The 17,831-nt window shown below is 42.0% G+C and overlaps 2 protein-coding genes across 4 annotated transcripts in view; one reads left to right on the forward strand and one right to left on the reverse strand.

The window, feature by feature from the left end:
- Positions 1–9,677: 9,677 nt before the first annotated feature.
- Positions 9,678–16,527, reverse strand: cyldl (cylindromatosis (turban tumor syndrome), like). 3 transcript variants are annotated; one of them, XM_068589893.1, is made up of 15 exons: positions 16,244–16,527; positions 15,489–15,943; positions 15,058–15,330; positions 14,591–14,669; positions 14,337–14,503; positions 14,073–14,238; positions 13,469–13,610; positions 13,051–13,161; positions 12,857–12,948; positions 12,700–12,763; positions 12,449–12,581; positions 11,979–12,087; positions 11,729–11,847; positions 11,073–11,286; positions 9,678–10,975 (listed from the first exon to the last, which is right to left on the reverse strand). In XM_068589893.1, the coding sequence occupies exons 2-15, from the start codon at positions 15,924–15,926 to the stop codon at positions 10,791–10,793; spliced, it is 2,292 nt and encodes a 763-aa protein (XP_068445994.1). In that variant the 5' UTR covers positions 15,927–15,943; positions 16,244–16,527; the 3' UTR covers positions 9,678–10,790. The 3 variants fall into 3 exon arrangements, with proteins under 3 accessions (XP_068445994.1, XP_068445993.1, XP_068445995.1); XM_068589892.1 differs by having other exon boundaries at positions 16,160–16,527; XM_068589894.1 differs by having other exon boundaries at positions 16,156–16,527.
- Positions 16,528–17,484: 957 nt separating this feature from the next.
- Positions 17,485–17,831, forward strand: part of zc3h3 (zinc finger CCCH-type containing 3) — a 48,150-nt gene continuing 47,803 nt past the window's right edge. The window contains exon 1 of the mRNA XM_068590076.1: positions 17,485–17,631. Coding sequence (XP_068446177.1) covers positions 17,586–17,631 — 46 coding nt within the window. The 5' untranslated portion in view covers positions 17,485–17,585. The remainder of the gene's footprint in view (positions 17,632–17,831) is intronic.

Genomic DNA, 17,831 nt, shown 5'->3' on the forward strand with positions numbered 1-17,831 from the left:
AAGGGATTAGGCTGCATATATTATATTAGCTTACGATTGTGCTTCATGAATATTGCCGAGCTGCATTCTGGAGACTGACCCAGACACAGAACAATGATGTGGATTTATGTGTGCGCTGTGTATTCATCATGACGTGGAAACAAACACACGACCGGAGCCCAATAAATAATAATACAGTTTCTCTGTGTTCCGTATAGAGGACCTTTGAGCTTCAGGTTGTGATTCTGTCATGGTTATAGGATAAACCTCAAGGAAACCAATGTGCAACGTCTTCAGGAGAATAGTACTATAAGTGTGTGTGTGTGTGTGTGTGTGTGTGTGTGTGTGTGTGTGTGTGTGTGCATGCGTGCGTGTGTTTGTGTGTATATATATATATATATATATATATATATATATATATATATATCATTCTATTTCTGAATCCTTGACTTGAGGACAAACTGTCCTCCTTTCTGGTACTCTCCACATCTGAAGTCCCAGTTAATTTTCTCTTCTAACCACAACATTTTATTTTTCCATTGTAAACAAATAAAGAAAACCCACCGGGGATTTGTTTAGGAGACGTGTACAAGAAGTAACGCTGAACGCAAGGCAGTAGTATCAGTAGAGAACAGCCTGAAAACACCAAAACGACATGATGGACAACATTTAAAAAAATAATAATATAAGGTACGTTATTAAGCTTTCTTTTTTCATAAATAGTTATATTGTAATAATTATAATTATAATATAACTGCTGCTATTTCTCGCTAGCCCTCCACTAGCTCCCACTGGTTCCCCGACATCCACCAGAGGTAGCTGGTCCCGCTACCAACGTGGGCAGCGGGGACGCAGACAGTAACAGCAGCAGCGGGGAGCTAGCAGCAGCAGGGAGCTAGCAGCAGCAGGGAGCTAGCAGCAGCAGCAGGGAGCTAGCAGCAGCAGCAGGGAGCTAGCAGCAGCAGCAGGGAGCTAGCAGCAGCTCTAGCTTACCGCAGGGGGGGACACCCACCGAAGCTAGTAGTGGGTTGTAACCCAACTTTTACTGTAGGTCTGATTGAACAGGATGAACAGGAATAAAAAAAGTGTGACAAGATATCAGAAAAGATATCAGATGTGATGTCAACAGACATCTCTGACCTTTGACCTGGACCCCTTGCTGCTGACCTCTTTTCTGTTTGGCTTTCAAACATGATTTCCTCTGTACAGTGTGTGTGTGTGTGTGTGTGTGTGTGTGTGTGTGTGTGTGTGTGTGTGTGTGTGTGTGTGATTGTGTGTGTGCGGGGTCATTGCTGGTCACCTGCTGTTTGCAGCTGCATGTCCCCAGACATCCCACAGGGACGCTGTGAGGCTCTGGATTCTAAACAGGAATTGATGGAACAGATGTGTCACGTATCAACTCCTCCCCTTCTGGGATTTCATCACTACTCTTATCTGACCGAGAGCAATGGAGCAGAGAAGTTGTTCTGTGTCACTTTTAGTCATTATGGTATGGATTTTGCCAAGTAGCTGCTCTCGGTCATGTCCTTGTCTGCAGCACTGTTCATCAATGAAAACCGAAATGTTACCTTCGGCATTGATTTTGTTACAGGGCTACATAATTGGTTGATGACATTTTATCAGCACACCTCACTAGTAAGAAACATCAAGATCAGTGCCTATGGTGCTGTACAAGATTATATGCCTTTAAGGAGAAAAGAATAAAAAACGAACTATCCTAAAATAGGATATACGACTTTCTTGTATTTCTCTTTTGGCAGTGCGCACAGATATTGTTTGACTTTTTGAGTCAATGTACCCATCCTATAACATGGTGATAATCAAAAAGACAGTATGATAGACAGCAGTGCACGCTGCTACTCCAGAAAGCACCGGATTCATCCAGAATAGTTTAATTTTCTACAAACAAAAAACAATAAAAACATGTTGTTTGTTACAATGGAGGAGAAAAAAAAACAGCTTTGGTTGTCTGCGGCCACAAAAGTCAGCGTGTGAGCAGCTGTGACCGGATGATGACCTCAGTGAGTCAATACTGAGCTACACAACAAGCAGGATTTCAGCTGTATACTAAAGAAAGAAATATACCCTATAGACATGATTTGACTACTACTAAATAATTATTAGAATTAGCTGTTCAATTTGACTAATTTACTGTTTCTTTATGCTACGTAACGTTATGCTTGTTTTATTATTATTCTGCTGCTCGTCCTGCTGCGTTGATTTAAATGGAATGTCTAGTCGACTCCTATTTTACGGGTAACTTTCTGCCCTTCTTTCACACAATAAAGCCCATAAAATGACTTTTACCGACACATGTTCATCCACTATACTGTATGTGTGCGTCATCGGCATGTGTCTGATCGCTGCTCTCGATGGCGCCTTTGACGCACGTTTCATTGACACACAGGATGCGGTAACCTTCAGACTCCCCGCCAGAATTCCAGAGGAGACATTGTGTGAAGATGATGTGAATGATAACACAACAGGAGTCATTATTATGTGACATTTAATACTTCATATTGGTTTCAGGCCAAATTGACTTTTAAATTATCTCCTAAAATGATTTTACTGGAAGGCAATTTACTACTCTCCGCCTGTTTCCAGTTTCCTCCGTGTCGTCCCTTATATGTATATAAAGTCAACTAATGGCAGAGGTCAAAGAGTCAAAGAATAGTCAAGGCTGAACAGAGGGGATGCAGTTCATATAAATGCGAGTGAGTTCATTTTTTATATGTGTTTAACTGCTGTGGGATTTTCATGTTTCGCTGATATTTGAGGAGAGTTTTTTACAAATGATCTCACACAGCCATTTGAAGGTCAGATTTAAATGATTCGCAGGGAAAAAAAGTCCAGCCGGAGGGAGCTTTTGTATTTGCCCATCTGACCTAGACAGTCAAAGATCATCAACGATCATTATAATAATTTAGCAGCCAAACTGTCCAATTGTACTATTGGACATGTGTGTAGTACTTCACATCTACTACATCTGGAAGACAGGATGGCCAGTTGTGTGAGTTAGAGGAAAGAGGAAATGAAATGTGCTGATTGCAAACGGATGTTATTTAGTAGAATAAAACATGATTTATTTGTGTTGAAAGAGTCTACAGCCAGGCTCGCCGTCTTTGCCGGGTCATCATGGGACAGAAGTTTATCTTGAAAATGAAAGGTCTCTCCACGCTGAATCCCTCGTGTTTAGGAATGAACACACACCTCAAATGTCATTGGAATCACTTCGTTTTTGGCTGCTGCGTGTGTGTGTGTGTGTGTGTGTGTGTGTGTGTCCAAGCAGTACTCTGAAGTATCCCCAGTATCTGTCCTCAAAGCGCTAACCCTAACCGCAGTTGAGCTGCTTTCACAACAGCATCATTAAAAAAAAAAACATGATCAGCGTCATCTTTCCAAAAGGCCGACCGCAGGTCACAGACTCAAATGAAAAATGTCCACTTTTTCACTTTTAAACAATTGTCACCACACAAAATAATCAATTAGACAAGATAGAAGATCTAAACACTGATTGTCTGCCCCGATGGGCCGACCACCATAGTTTTTACAAGGTTTATTTCAGATTAACAGTTTCTGGTGTAAGTTACCGTAGTAAATATGACAGAGACTTAAGTTGTTCTTCCTGTGAGTCTGAGGAGAGGTAGTTAGTCAACATACTGACTGCAAAGTTAAGAAAAAGGGCTGTTTAAAAAAGATTTATTTCGGAAGCTTGGAACCTTGGAAAATTACATTTTAATGAAAGTATGAAAACATTGGTTTAATTCAGGTTTTTTGCTGACTTTTTGTCTTATTTTTACAAAAAAAAGTCTTTATTGAATTGCAACCAATTTATTTCATATAATACATTAATGATACAATTTATCAGTTTATTTGTAATAAACTGCGACATTATATCTTTCATGTTTTAATACACGCATAATACATATAAAAACAAACGGTAAGCTCAACCTGCTCGGTGTCAGACCTCTGAGTCGTCAGCTCTGTGTTCTGGTTACAAACAAAATGAGTGAAAACCAACCACCGATTCTGTAAAACAAATCACCCGCCTGTTAAACAGTACAGTGAGCCCACAGCATCTCTATGGTCTGACTCGTAAGTGGCTGATTTAATGAGCATATCAGGCTGGAGACAGACAGCTGGCTCCTAATTATAGCCTCATCCAAAGCTTGACTCCTGTGCCTTTTAGAGAGGCTCATTGATCTCCTCTGTTTACTTGTTGCTTCTCTCAAGAAGGGAGTTGGGTTGCGATGGAGTCTCAGAGGCCTCGCTTTAATCAGATGAGCGAGCCGAAGCGTGCGCATTTCCTCCCTTTCTGATGATGTCCCGTAATTGAACACTCGAAGCCTCTCATTAGTCATCATTATCACCACAAGTACGTAAACACTGTTCACGTTCTTTCCATTAGGGTGGCTGTCATTCATCAAGGTGATTTGTTCCTAAATGTGCAGCATCACATTCAAGAGCATGTCGCCGTATGTTGAAGTGCGTGGAAGCTCACATTGCACGGACACTGAATGCACCTTTAATTTTTATGCTTCCAGGTGGGAACACACCCACTTCACATGTTTGAGTTTATGGTGGTAATGAGCTTGACTATCTGACTGAATTGCCATTTTGTCCATCCATTCATTGGATCACTGAGCAAATCTGAGATCTGAATCTCAAAAGTGCGGCTAAAATGTACCTGGATATCTCAACAAAAGTATTGCACGGCTTCCCGCAAAAGGGAAGTCGGGCCATGAAATACGAAAACCATGAACCGTAAAAGTCGTGTTACAAGTCGCTAATACCTTCGGTGGGTGTCCCTGCTGTAGCAAGCTATAGAGCTACTGCTAGCGGTATTTGTGTTTTGGAGGGTTTTCCCCGCTGAACTCTTGTTTCTGACATAATGATGAATACATGATGAGAATGTATCGTTTAATCACACATTCCAGCCTAAACTGAATTACAGATGTCAGCCTCCTGATGGAGCTCGACAAAAAAATCAGAGGATCCCAAGAGTCAGTCGGATTCGTCCTCTGGGGACCACAAATGTGTGTTTAAAAAGAAATCTTGCAGTTGTTGAGATATTTCCGTCTACGCTGAACCAACTTGATGTACCCTTTCATTGCTCTCCACAAAGCAACAACATTCGTAATTAAAGAAAACAAACACAACATCCAAAAAGGATAGATTATCCCTCAGTCAGACGATTGCGCTCTCATGAGTGCTTCATACATGTGAAGTTTCGTTCACTTGGCACTGCGTGGTACAGTTGAAGAGTTTGTGGCAGCTGTGGCTCTGCTGTAAAGACACAAATGGAGCTTTGGGGAAGTGACTGCATGTTTCTCAAAGTGTCAGTATGAAGGTTGCAAATCAGTTATTGCAGAATATATAATATACATAAACCGGGAGATTAAGAGAAGACCTGCCGCCTCGATCAGTGGTTTCCCACTTAAAGCTACATCTCATGGACCCACTGTGGTGAAACTCATCTCTGTTTATTGTGATGGATCAGCTGCCGTCCCTCGGGCAGCTTCTCCCTGAGCACGACAACATGGCAGACATGCTTTATTATCTATCAGTATCAGCCAACTTCTTCTTCAATCAAATACTTCCTCATTCATGTGCCAGTCTCACTGCCGTCACATGTCTCAGCTGTCCGGTTCTTGGCTGCAGCATAAAAGGAGAACATGGAAATATAAACCACTCTGGCAGAAACTTTTGAAGCCGCAAATGAGACGGCGTTAACCTTTACGCTGCTAAATTATGCAGATTTAACATTGGCCGGCTGCCCCCTCTGTGAATACTTCCCATGGAGAGAAATGCTCATCACGATGGATGTAGATCCCAGTCCGACAGGAGCTGATGACATATGAAGCTCAGAGAATATCAAAAGATCACCAAATTAATTTCAGACACAAGAGACATAAGCCACAAAGAGCCCTGTAAAGACAACTGTACCAGCTTGTGTGGTTTAATGACTTTTATGAGGACTAATGCTGACAGGTAATTGAAAGAGCATATGACTATATGAAAGTCATAATTCTCACAGGATGGAGAGGGGGTCTGGAGGGGCAATAAAAACATTTCCTCTCGTGGGAGAAGAGGAACTTTTTCATGTGTGTGAATTGATTTAAAGTGGATGGAGGTGTGCATAATTGCTTTAACTAATGGGTGATCTTTAATGCAAATGGTTTATTACAAGAAAAGAGGCAGGAAAAAAAGACCCATTCAGAAATTTTAAAAAAAGGAAAAAGTTTGAGACGATAAAAAGTTAATCTGAATTACAGTCAGAAATAAAAATGTCCTAATAAATAAAATGACTACACAGTAGAGTGCAGATGTATCTCCTTCTCCCGTCCCCCCAAAAAAGAACGAGCGAAAGAAAGAGAGTGCTGCAGCAATGGGTCCTAAAACCAAACCAACGAATGAGTCACAATTTGTTTTTGCCCTTCCGGTTCCTTCATTTCAAAGTCACTGGATCTTTTGAACAGATGCCTGAAATAAGATATGTGGTGAACATAAGCTCAAGATAGTTTTACTTCTTGTTCTATGTTATAAAATACGTTAGTAAATAGACAATCAGCGGGGATGACGTGACGTTGTGCGAACGTACAGTGGAGTCCATTTATATTCTAACGCTGTGCCGGAAGTCCTAAAAGTGGTGTTCATTTGAGAAGATCATTTGCGTGAACAAAAGACTTGCACGTTTAATGAATCATGAGTGTGTGTCTGCCACGGAGTTTATTTTCTGCAAATCAAAAATGGCTTTTCGGCGAGGGATTGGTGCGACGCGAACTTCGGTTCCAGCCTTGTCCCTTAATAGCTCCCTTACAGTCGAAAATGGTGGCGAACATACAAAAAACAGGATTTATTCATCTCATATCGGGCCTTATCTTTTACTGGATCGTAACATATCGGCTGTGGGATCAATCTGCAGATGCACAGGTTCAAAATGAGACCCAGATTGTCTCCTTTTGAAATCAGATCTGGATTGATGTGTCAGAGTCTGCATTGAGGACAGCAGAAAGACGTCACCGTGACTTCCCGTCCATCAAGACTGATAGTATTTGTTCCCCTTCCTACTGGCAGCTTCCTGACTTCACACAGTGAGGACAAATGTGTTCAGATCTGAGATGGATAACAAGGACACACAATGTATTACGGAGCAGTATTTCTAATTTGTCGGGATCAGCAGGGGGGCAAATGTATTATTAGTGTTATACGAGTGCAGCTTTTCAATGTGCGCAAGGGGATGTTTGTCTACTCTTTTGCATGACACCACCTTTTATTTATGTATCCTTATATATGTGCATATATATTGGTATTTTATGAGGTTTGTTTTTTAATACTTTCTTGTTTGTAATTACTGCTTTATATTAGTGGGACATCCAAACTTTCACCATTCAAAAATGCAATATACAACAATATGTGTGTGTTACTGTCAGGGACAGCAGACCTCGGAGATCATTATCGCTTCGGCCCGAGCGTGTCTTACTATGTAGGCACCATCTTCTTTCAACAAACCATAGGTTCAACAATGGCGCTCGGCCCGGCACCACTCTCCCCAAAGCAGTGTAAACACACATATGCAGGATTTGTCCTACTTCTTTTGCATAATGATGGATATGCTGGAAAATGCTGATCTGCTCAGATTGCAGAGAGGCTGCTCCGTGGAGTTGCAGGGCCGTATATTAGGACAAGGCTGCTCCGCTTGCTGGAGCCGACCGTGCCCTCGGGTATACGAAAGAACCCACCTCATCACTGAGCGCAGCACAGCGCAGTCCTCCTAACTAGTGTAGAGGTCAAACGCAAAGCTGATCACAGCGAGGCGAGGGGGGGGGGGGGGGGGGGGGGGGGGGGACACGGTGGACTGCAGGATCAAAAGCATCCGGAACGAAGACAAATATCCACTGAGGCATTAAAAAAAGAAAAAAAAGATGAGACAGACAGAGTGAAAGGGCTGAGGAGACGTACACTTTATAATGTAAAAATCCTTGTTGTGTATTCACAGCACGTGAGGCCGCGGTGCGAGAGACGCTGGACCGATGGAGATGAGGCTGCCGTGACACCAAAGCGCACCCTTGAAAGCTGACGAAGCGGCGTGTTTTTGTTGTACCTTAAGTGTAACCGACATTTCACACCCCCAGAGAGCTTGTGAATCTAACTGCATGCCTTTGAAGTGTGCAAAACAGTTCATTTCCTACTTGCTTCTTGTTTCACTGCTTTGCTTTTCAAAAGGAAAAGCACGAAAGTTAGCGTGACGTATGGTTGCAGCAGATGGGGAGTCAAAATCAACGGAGGCGAACCCACGGAGAAAAGAGTTCAGACTGTTGTGTATGGGTAACTATTTTGTTATTCATGTTAATTAATTTGACACTGACTGGTAAAAATAGAAAGAAAAGCTGTGAATATGACCTCTGGTGAAACAAGACACTACTTTTAAGAGCTTGGTCTTCATCTGAAAGTCATCTTCTCAGTTTTGCTTAAGTGAATAGATTCATGTTTTTTTTTTTTGCAGCTGCTCATGCTAGTATGTCAATACAATCCCCCACTGGCTTCCCATCAACACATTGGGATTGCTATTCATGACCGTAATCCTTCACAAGAGGTAACGAGGCTTAAAGAACACGACTGTAAATAGTATACTATAATCTCACTAACAATTTGTAATGCATTGATGCTGTATGGCTTTCTCCAAAGCATTTGAGAAAAACTTTTTTTTGAGCAGTTAATGATTTATATGTTATCAACATCTTGTTTGTTTGTGCTCTCTGGTCCATTGTTGCAAGAGAATACAGCTCACTCTCAGCACGGCTATCCCTCAGGGACACACACAGAGGTACATGCCTCACTTGCTGCCCAAGTCCTTCAGACCAACATCCAGTAAACCTCAGATACATTGATCCTGCATTCAGGTACACCAATGTAATTCCATTTGATTTATTTTTTTGTATTAAATGTCTTGATGTTTTATGTTCTGTTATGACTTTAAATATGTTTTCAGTGCTTTGATCCCGTCATTCTATTTTTATTTTGGTTCGGAATGAACCATTATAAGCAAACATTTTGAATTCAACCATCTGAACAACCAGAAGGCTTTAGTAAGATGACATTGTCTGGCTCATATCGGAGTAGCCAGACAAAGAGGGAGGAGTAATGTTGTGTTATCCTCCTTCAAATTGACATAAGACAAAAGCAAAGAGGTCTGAGGTTTGGTGTAATGACATCCGATTTTCACATTTAATCAAAAAAATTTAATGGATTTTTTTCAAGGACTGGGAGATATATTTACAAACAAGCCTTTTCCCAAAACTATGTTTCAAAAGGTAATTTCTGTATTTTTTTTAACCTGCAACCTATTTTCCCATATTTTTGTTTCTAAAACTAGTTTCATTCTGAAAAACTGCATTGAATCTATTTTGTCAAAATGGACTTTGTCATTGATTTCCATGACATTGAAATTCCTGTAGCGAACACTAATCTCTAAGTCACATTAAGAAAACAGAAACCAAAAGCCAAAATAGATCAGAAAAATGTATTGAAGCTCTGGAAATCAACGTCACGAACCATCATTAAGCCAAAGGTTTGGGACCTGTGAGATTCTTTACAGAGACAGAAATAAATGACAACATATGTTCTGCTGTTGAGGCACAAATACACATAATATGTTGTGTCATTATTACGTTAAAGGAAACTGGAAGACATCCAAGTTCATTTATGTCTTTAATACATGCAACCATGGACTTAGTTTTGTCTCCCTTTTCAGAAGAGAGAATACAAGTAGAAAGTCGAGCGTCATCAGCATATTTGGGGGTAATATTGGAGTATGCATGTCCAATCAGGAACAGTTCCTGGGGGACATCTCATACAGTCTTTATTGGGCAGATGAAGGACTTCCGCACAAATGTTTGACTTAATTTCAGGTTGTGGCCTTCATCAACACAAAATCAGCAATTTGACACTTTTTAAAGTGTCTGGAGAGGAACCTGCAACTATGATTAATATTTCTGTTTAACATGTTTTTTCTCCCCGCCACTGGAGCTCATACGAGATTGAGCAGTGCGCATCAAGATGGGAGTGAAACATATCCCGAGATTCATCTTTACATGTTTGACTCTGGCAAATACATTTACTTACATGATGTAACCAACTGATCAATATGAGGGAGATCCAAATGATCCGTGGACTTGATGGATAGAAGAGATCATTTTCATTTTCAAAAGGAATCTGAGCAAGTTTTACTGAACAAAACCCAGATTTAAAAGAAAACATGAAAGGCACAATGGTGATCTTACTGAGCAAATCAATATAATTGGGTTTACAAATAGCCCTGTTAAACTTATTTAATCATTACTATAGTCTTCTTTGGTACATTTTTTCATCTGCAACACTCATTCAATCTCAGTAGAAAAATTGTGAATATAACTTTGATAGATAATTATCAAACACCAAGTGGAAACAGTAAACTACAAAAATCTCAACATTATAGTGCAAAGTTTGTCTTTTCTCCCAGATGCCAATGTCAGTGATTGTCAATTTAAAGGCTAAATGATTTAAATTTATACTCTTTTCTCCAACATGAAACAATATAGTTTTAAATTAGTCAACCGTGATAATTAATTCCCTTCCCCAGTGCAGAAAATGAGATCTATATTCACACATATACATGCGTCCAAAATGGTTATGCCTGTACTTCCACACATTCTTTAAGAATATCAAACCAATCTGCAAATGTAATTACAAGAACAGCGCAGGAGACACGGTTTTCTTCTTTCTTCAAATTTACATTTTGTGCAATGAGCAAGCTGTGGGGTGGCGTCCCTTCAGCGATAGAGACACATGCTGGTGCTCTGGTACAAGTACATGTAGGCGTCACAAAAGAGACGTTTGGCCACACCTTCCATGTCTCGAGGCACCTGATTTGCCAGCTCCGCGGGAGACATCTCCAGGTACATGCCGACCTCCGGGCAGGCGTGAACCTCCGGGATGTTGAATCCGTCTCTCTCTCCTGAACACAACACACAGATGAGCCACTCGACGCACGCTTAAACGGTGACACGCAACGAGACGATGCATAAAAAAAAACACAAAAAAAACAGACTCACCTTCTCGGTCCGCCATGCTGTCAAAGAAGATCCAGTCGTGGTTGTCGGGTCCGTACTTGATGAAGGACACGTAGTGGCTCGTCTCGATGCAGAGGACAGCGAACAGCTCCAGCTTGTCTCTGATTAAAGCGTGATGCATGCTGCAATCCAAATAACCCTTGGGGATGTCCAGAGCAGCCGGTTGATGGTAGCGGCGTTGAGGGTGAGCGTGCACCTGAAAAAGAAAAAAGCTGTCGGGGCTGCAAATGTTGTTTTCATAATAGATTATTTTACTTAATACATCACTGAAACAGTCAACTAATTGCAAAAATCTACTACTACGATTTGTGTCGATAGCTAGAGTTTCAGGACGACATACATAACCTAGCAATATATAAATAGAGGGCATGAGCTGTCACTGTATGCAAAGTCTCCACTATTTCCACTTTCCCCACTCAGTGGCAAACATGAAGCATCTGCTTTGGTTCTTTCACGTAGTGGGTGGAAGAAAAAAAACCTGTAAGAAGCCCTTTCTGCTCGGTGGGAAACACTTTCTGCGCAAACGGATAGAGCCACATAAAGAGATTCACAAAGAATTCAGACATTTTTTTTTTTTTTTTACAGAGCTGGTGAGACGGTATCGCATTGGCAGACAGCCGATGATACAAACACCGCACCTGAGATGAACACGTCGCGCAGAAGATTTTGAATCCCGTCTGTCCGAATATGGGATCTTTAAAACAGTCGGTGCAGTCGACCTGGGCCAAGTTTCCACACAGCATGCACTGCTGAGGACCTAAAACACACACACACACACACACACACACACACACACACACACACACACACACAGCACACGTTTTGTTTACTGTGTGTGAACGTTTGCTTTCGACCATGTGAGTCCAAGTGTGTTGCTTGTGTGCGTACCTTCAGAGAGGAGGTTGGTGATGTCCAGCTCCAGAGAGGGAATGATCTTGTCAAACATCTTGAATTTCTTCCCGAAGCGAGGCATCTGGAGGATGAGGCAGGATGGCACCTACAATTATAAGACAATCCAATGAAAAAAAGATCACACACACACACACACACACACACACACACACACACACACACCAAAGTGAACTCATTCCAGGAGACCTGCAGAGAAAACTGTCCAACAGGGACATCTACTGGAGAAGCAAAGGAAAAGCATCAGATAAATACATTTCCTCACCAAAAACGATGAAGAAAACAAGTTTTACATTTTGTGACACAGCAGCACACACACTAGCCGTTAGATCTAGGAATGTGTTGCTACTAAAACAAATACTTCTTTAAAATGGGTTATTTCGTTATTACTTGTGCGACACAGGTATCCCGTATCAAAAATGTGTCTTCGAGTGACAGCGTGATCTCACCTCTGCCAGCTTGAGTCCTGCCGTGTGGAAGGAATGTTCCAGCAGCTGCTGGACGGTCGGCAGCACCAGGCTGTGGTTCTGGTCTAAGAAGATTTGATAGCAGTAACTCTCCTGCACTTTACCCCCCGCTGAGCTTAACGGGGAAAGAGGGAGAGGAATGAGAGGCGTAAATACAAAATCCTTCACAAGGACATATTGTATTTTCCAGCGATGCAGTGGGAGGTGGTTTTAAAGCTGCGGTGGAACTGTACAGTTTGAGGAGAGGATCCAGCGCTAGAATGTGGTGCATGATGACGGTCAGAAACTCCTCCGGATCTAAGAGACAACAAAAAAAGACAAATAAACCATCACTTCAAACCAGAAAAAAAAACTAAATCAGCTGTTTGAAAGTGTCCAGATTAAACAGACCTTTCTCATCCGTCGTGAAGGATTTACTGTAGCCGTGTTTCTGTAGCTGCTGCCGGAGCTTCATGATGTGCCGCCCTTCCACAAAGCCCTTACTGCAGAGAGCATGAACACAGAATATTTACGCGTTATTTAAGTCCTACAACAAAAAAAAGTAATGTTTTGGAGAAAAAAAAAGCCTAACGGCGCACTCATACTTGCGGAGGGGATTAACGATGTTGTGAAGCAGTGTGCTCTGAATGGGGGCATCTTGAGGTTCTGTTGATTTAAACAGCATGGCGTCCAACACGGAGGAGCAGGAAAACAAGCTGGAAGACAAAAAGAAAAGAATGTGGAGTTATGCAATTATGAGAGCATGTTTTAAAATACAGATAAGTATTTCATTTAGTAAATAAAGCTTTTGCCTCAAACATATACAAACTCAAGCATGTGTCATGTGGCAAGACAAATTCTATAACGGGCAGAAATTAAAAAGCGTCTGAAACATATTGATGTGACTTGGATGATGGTCTGAAATAATGTCCAGTGCAGGTGATTTGTGGAATAAATGGGGATACAACCAGCCAAACCTCTCACGAAGACCTTAAAAAGCAAAGTATTTGTCATCATCCTGACCTGAAGAGCGCAGCATCCATGTAGCAGGAGTTGTAGTGGCCTTGGATCCCCTTCATTCGTCCAATCAAAATCTTGCTGACCTGCTCTGTGCTGATGGGAGGAACAGTCCACAGCTTCTCAACGCTGTGCTCCTCATCCGTCTCTACGGGAACACACATGGAAATCATTACTGATGCAGCGCTGCCTCTTGTACAGTTATTAGAGAAACTGTTAACGTCGAATAACCGTGTTCTGCACTGTTCATGCTGTATTGGCAAACGTTTGTGGACAGCACCGTCTTCACACCTAAGTGTGTTTTTGTTTCTGGAGCCGTCTTTCACGATTGGCCCCTCACCGCGTTTAAGACTTTATTGGTGATGTTTCTTGTTCATTTACTTTATAAACTGTATCTGCGCTGGCAGATTTTTTCCAAAAACATTTCATCTATTCAAATCAGACAAATGTAACATTAAAACCTGATATATCATATCACTGTGTCCACAAGGGGGCACGGACTGACTTAAACTTGACCTCTCTAGGAGCCTGTTGATTTTCAGCACACAAATTGTGAACAATGGAGTTGCTCAAGACTGAGACGAAAAGCGCTGGTCAGTGTTGTTTTGACCTGCATCGTCCTGTTGCAGCGTCCTCTCGCTGCAACCGGCTGATGCGCTCTGAAACCGCGAGTCGGGACGGCAGGATCGAAGCTTCACGAACAGGGCTTTCTTCGGTGGACAGTCAAAGTAACGCTCCTTCTTGAAGACACCGTCACTCACCCCGTCTTCTTCGTCCTGGAGACAGACACAGGCAAGAGATTCATTTTATCCACAAATGGAAGGAACCAAACAATGAAAAAGAAAAGCAATAATTGGCCATGGTTCGGACTTACCAGCTCGAGGCCAACCATGGTGTCCTTAATATCAGGCAAATTGCCGATCCAGCGGATGATTCCATACGACGTGCCCTTGCTCAAGGTCACCTCCACCACAGAGTTCAGGCTCAGATCACCACTGTCTTTTTCCACTGGTGTTGTATCAACGTCCATCCCCTCTGGCTCTACAGTGAAGAATACATTTGAGTCAGATTTCTTCTACAAATGTGGGGGATCGCTTCACACGTCATCATGTAAAAAGTTGCTCAAACCTCGGGGCACCTCCCCCTTCACAACCAAATGTAGTGGGACAGTCACTTGGCCCCCTCTCTTTCCATTCTCATCTGTGTCCTGAAAACAGTAACAAAGACAAAATGATCAAAGCGCTGTTGAATGAAGTGGCTCATCTCATTTCAAATCTGAAGTTGTGGTTGTATAAGAGGTTGTATAACTCGAGGATGAGCAGGAGTATATACACTGTGACAGTGTGGCAATTCATGGCTAAAAGAAAACATGTGCATAGATGTGAGTAAGACAACAAACAGGATAGTTGCAAGTTTTCTTGACTTCCATTTCATGATGTTTCAGACCTCAATTTTGAATTGCAAAAATAGACTAAAAAGCATACCAAAGTAGTCACACAAGTTAAAACGGACAAAACTCCCTTTTACAAACATCAACACTATTTCTTTTCTGGTGTTTTGTATTATTTTAAGCAACAAACATATACAATACTCGCCGAGGAGATCTGAACAATATGTTTGCCGTTTTCTTCCTGCATATGCAACACCATTCCATGGCGACACTGGTTGTTGACGAAGTACGTGACCCTATCTCCTGGGGCTAGCTCGTCGGTTGTTTGAGAGTGTTCAGCATTGGAGGGGGACAAGAAGCTGGGAACCACGGCCCTGACTCTGGAGAACGGTGCAAAAATGCCACAATTCTTCTTGCAGGAGAAGAGGGTTTTGTGATTAGATTTCCCGTCAGAATTCCCCTTCCCCTTGTCTTCATTCTAGGTGGAAAGAAGCAGAGCAGCACACACTTTTTTTAAATCTCTTTATATGTATGAACACCACAAACCCAATTCCATTTTGTGTTTGGGGTTTTCCGAGACGTAAGCAAGTAAATCTGCCAACAGCAGAAGGTAGTAACATTTTTGAAAGTCCTCACCTGTAGTTCAATGCCAAAGAACGTGCCTGGTAGAGGACAGGAATAGGATGTATCTGTCATTCTTCCGATGTAGCGCACGATGCCTTGGAGCCTCTCTCCTCCCTCGTCCACGGTCACCGCGGTGCCCACGGAGAGTCCCCTCGCCTCTCGGAGGGCATCTCCCTCCTGAAACCACTTCAGCCTCTCTGCGTCCCCGGACACGGCCTGCAGCAGCCCAGCGTCCTCTGCGCTCAGCGGCTCAATGCAACTCGTCTCCAACTCGCACTCCTGCCTGGCACGCGAGTCGTTGAAGAAGACGGCCAACTTCGCGGGAGAACTTCTTTTCGTAACTGAACTGTACATGTGTTCAGCTATGTAGCATATTCTGCCAGGGTGGGCCAGGTCACGGTATTCCGGATGTTTAATTAAGATGAAGTACCGGTTGATTGTTGACGTCATGTTGCCAAACAGAGGTACTGTATAGACACACACACACACACACACACACACACACACACACACACACACACACACACACACACACACACACACACACACACAATTTACACAGGTGTTGCTGCAACAGTGTTACAAAGATGATCTACTTTGTACAAAACGTTCACGCTAGCTCGCTAGCTAGCTCTAAGACTGAACTAGCAGTTAGCTGTCGTTAACTAGACCGTTTTACCTACATGTGACGTCACGGCCTTGCTCTCGTGTCGCTCCGGCGGTTTTACCTTTCTCTTCACGAATGCGCGATACGAGGTCAGCCTTACCTTGTGAGAGCTAGGCAACTTTTAAATGTGATTCCTGCGTTGGCTCTGAGCTTCTTGGTTTGGGTACAAACCAGTTACTGTAGAGTTTCACTTCCCCTTTCATTTCAGTTGACATGCGGCGTCATCGGCATGTCAAGCTCTTCCTGATATAAATGTTTGTGGCTTGTTTTGAATTTAAACCACTGAAACAACTTCTTGGCAATGCTTGATCATTAATGTTGGGAACATATTTCCCAAGTGACGTTGTTGTTTTAAAATCAGTTGACAGCCAGCAGCAGGATCGCTCGATTGCATTAGGTGGATTTTTTATTCCCTCAGTACAGTCTTGCAGACAAACCAATAACAAGAAGTAAGATTCACGCAGCTGCCGGTCGGTGTTCAAATGCAGTTATGAGGTGTGCTGTTTGCTCCCTGCAAACTTCACTCTACAGTTGATTACAGCTGAAAGTATGTGCATTGTCATAAGGCCATAATCTATAATGTTGGCATCTTAGTCGAGCATACTGTCATTTTATTATCCTGGATATTTATGTGAGCTACACACTGGTTATAATATTTTATGTAGGGAGAGAGGGCCATCCTAAATTGCTCTAACGGTTTTTTCTTCCATTCCCCTTACCGTCAAAATCGAGGGTATCTGGTCAGGGGGCGCTGTATGCTGTCTCCGGATTAACTTGATAAAAGGCATTATATACTTAAAATAAAATTCCATCATATAGGCTGTAGATAGGGAGCAAAAACAAACTCCCTGTAAAACTCAAGAGACCTGAGTTGCAACGCAAAAAAAACAGAAGAAGAAATCCAATCACCGAGTGTACGTTATATTTTGAAAAAATAAAAATGTATTTACTTCTTAGACACTAGTTCTTGCTGGCTGACACCTAGGCCTAAATTATTAGTGTTTTGATCAACAGACTTTGGAAATCAGTTGTGTAAATAAACATGAGTGAAACAAAACATACAGAATTGACAAATTCATTATTTTAATTACGATTTACATACTGTGTCTTTTGTGTCATTGACGATTATTAATTTCATAATGTATTGTCTCTGTTACTAATATCTGAAACTTAACTATTGATGATTGTTTACTTCGCAATGTCTCTTGTCGCTATAACTAACATAAATTATCCCTGGTTTTATTTTGTCCAATAAAATCAGCGACAATTTGCCTCACAGATTTGACCCTTTTTCAGTGAATGAAGTGCCCACCTGTAAGGCAAGACTGAGGAGTGAAGAACCCTTTACAAAGACCGCGTTATGTGATTGGACAATGAAAGGCACATCATCCGCAAAGGCCTGTTTCGTCGCAGTCAGATGACGAAGCATTTCAGTTGTAAACATGGAGGAGAGAGAAGCGCTGAAGAGGCAAATTGAACTTCTACAAAGTAAAGCTCCCTGTACACTTCCTTTTCGGTTGTTTGGTAGAAAGCGGGTCAGGCTACAGATTATTAAAATGTCGCGCCTTTTAAATTCAGAGCGGTCGTGTGGCTGTTGGTTGTTTTGAAGTAGTGTTAACGTTTATATAACAACTATCAACCGTTAGCTTTGCCGCACACGTCTTAAGAAGAGAAATGTTGCTGCCTTT

Source organism: Clinocottus analis, unplaced genomic scaffold (genome assembly GCF_023055335.1).
Source record: "Clinocottus analis isolate CAN_PGR_092001 unplaced genomic scaffold, fCliAna1.0.p SCAF_23, whole genome shotgun sequence".
In the NCBI taxonomy this organism is placed as follows: Eukaryota; Metazoa; Chordata; class Actinopteri; order Perciformes; family Cottidae; genus Clinocottus; species Clinocottus analis.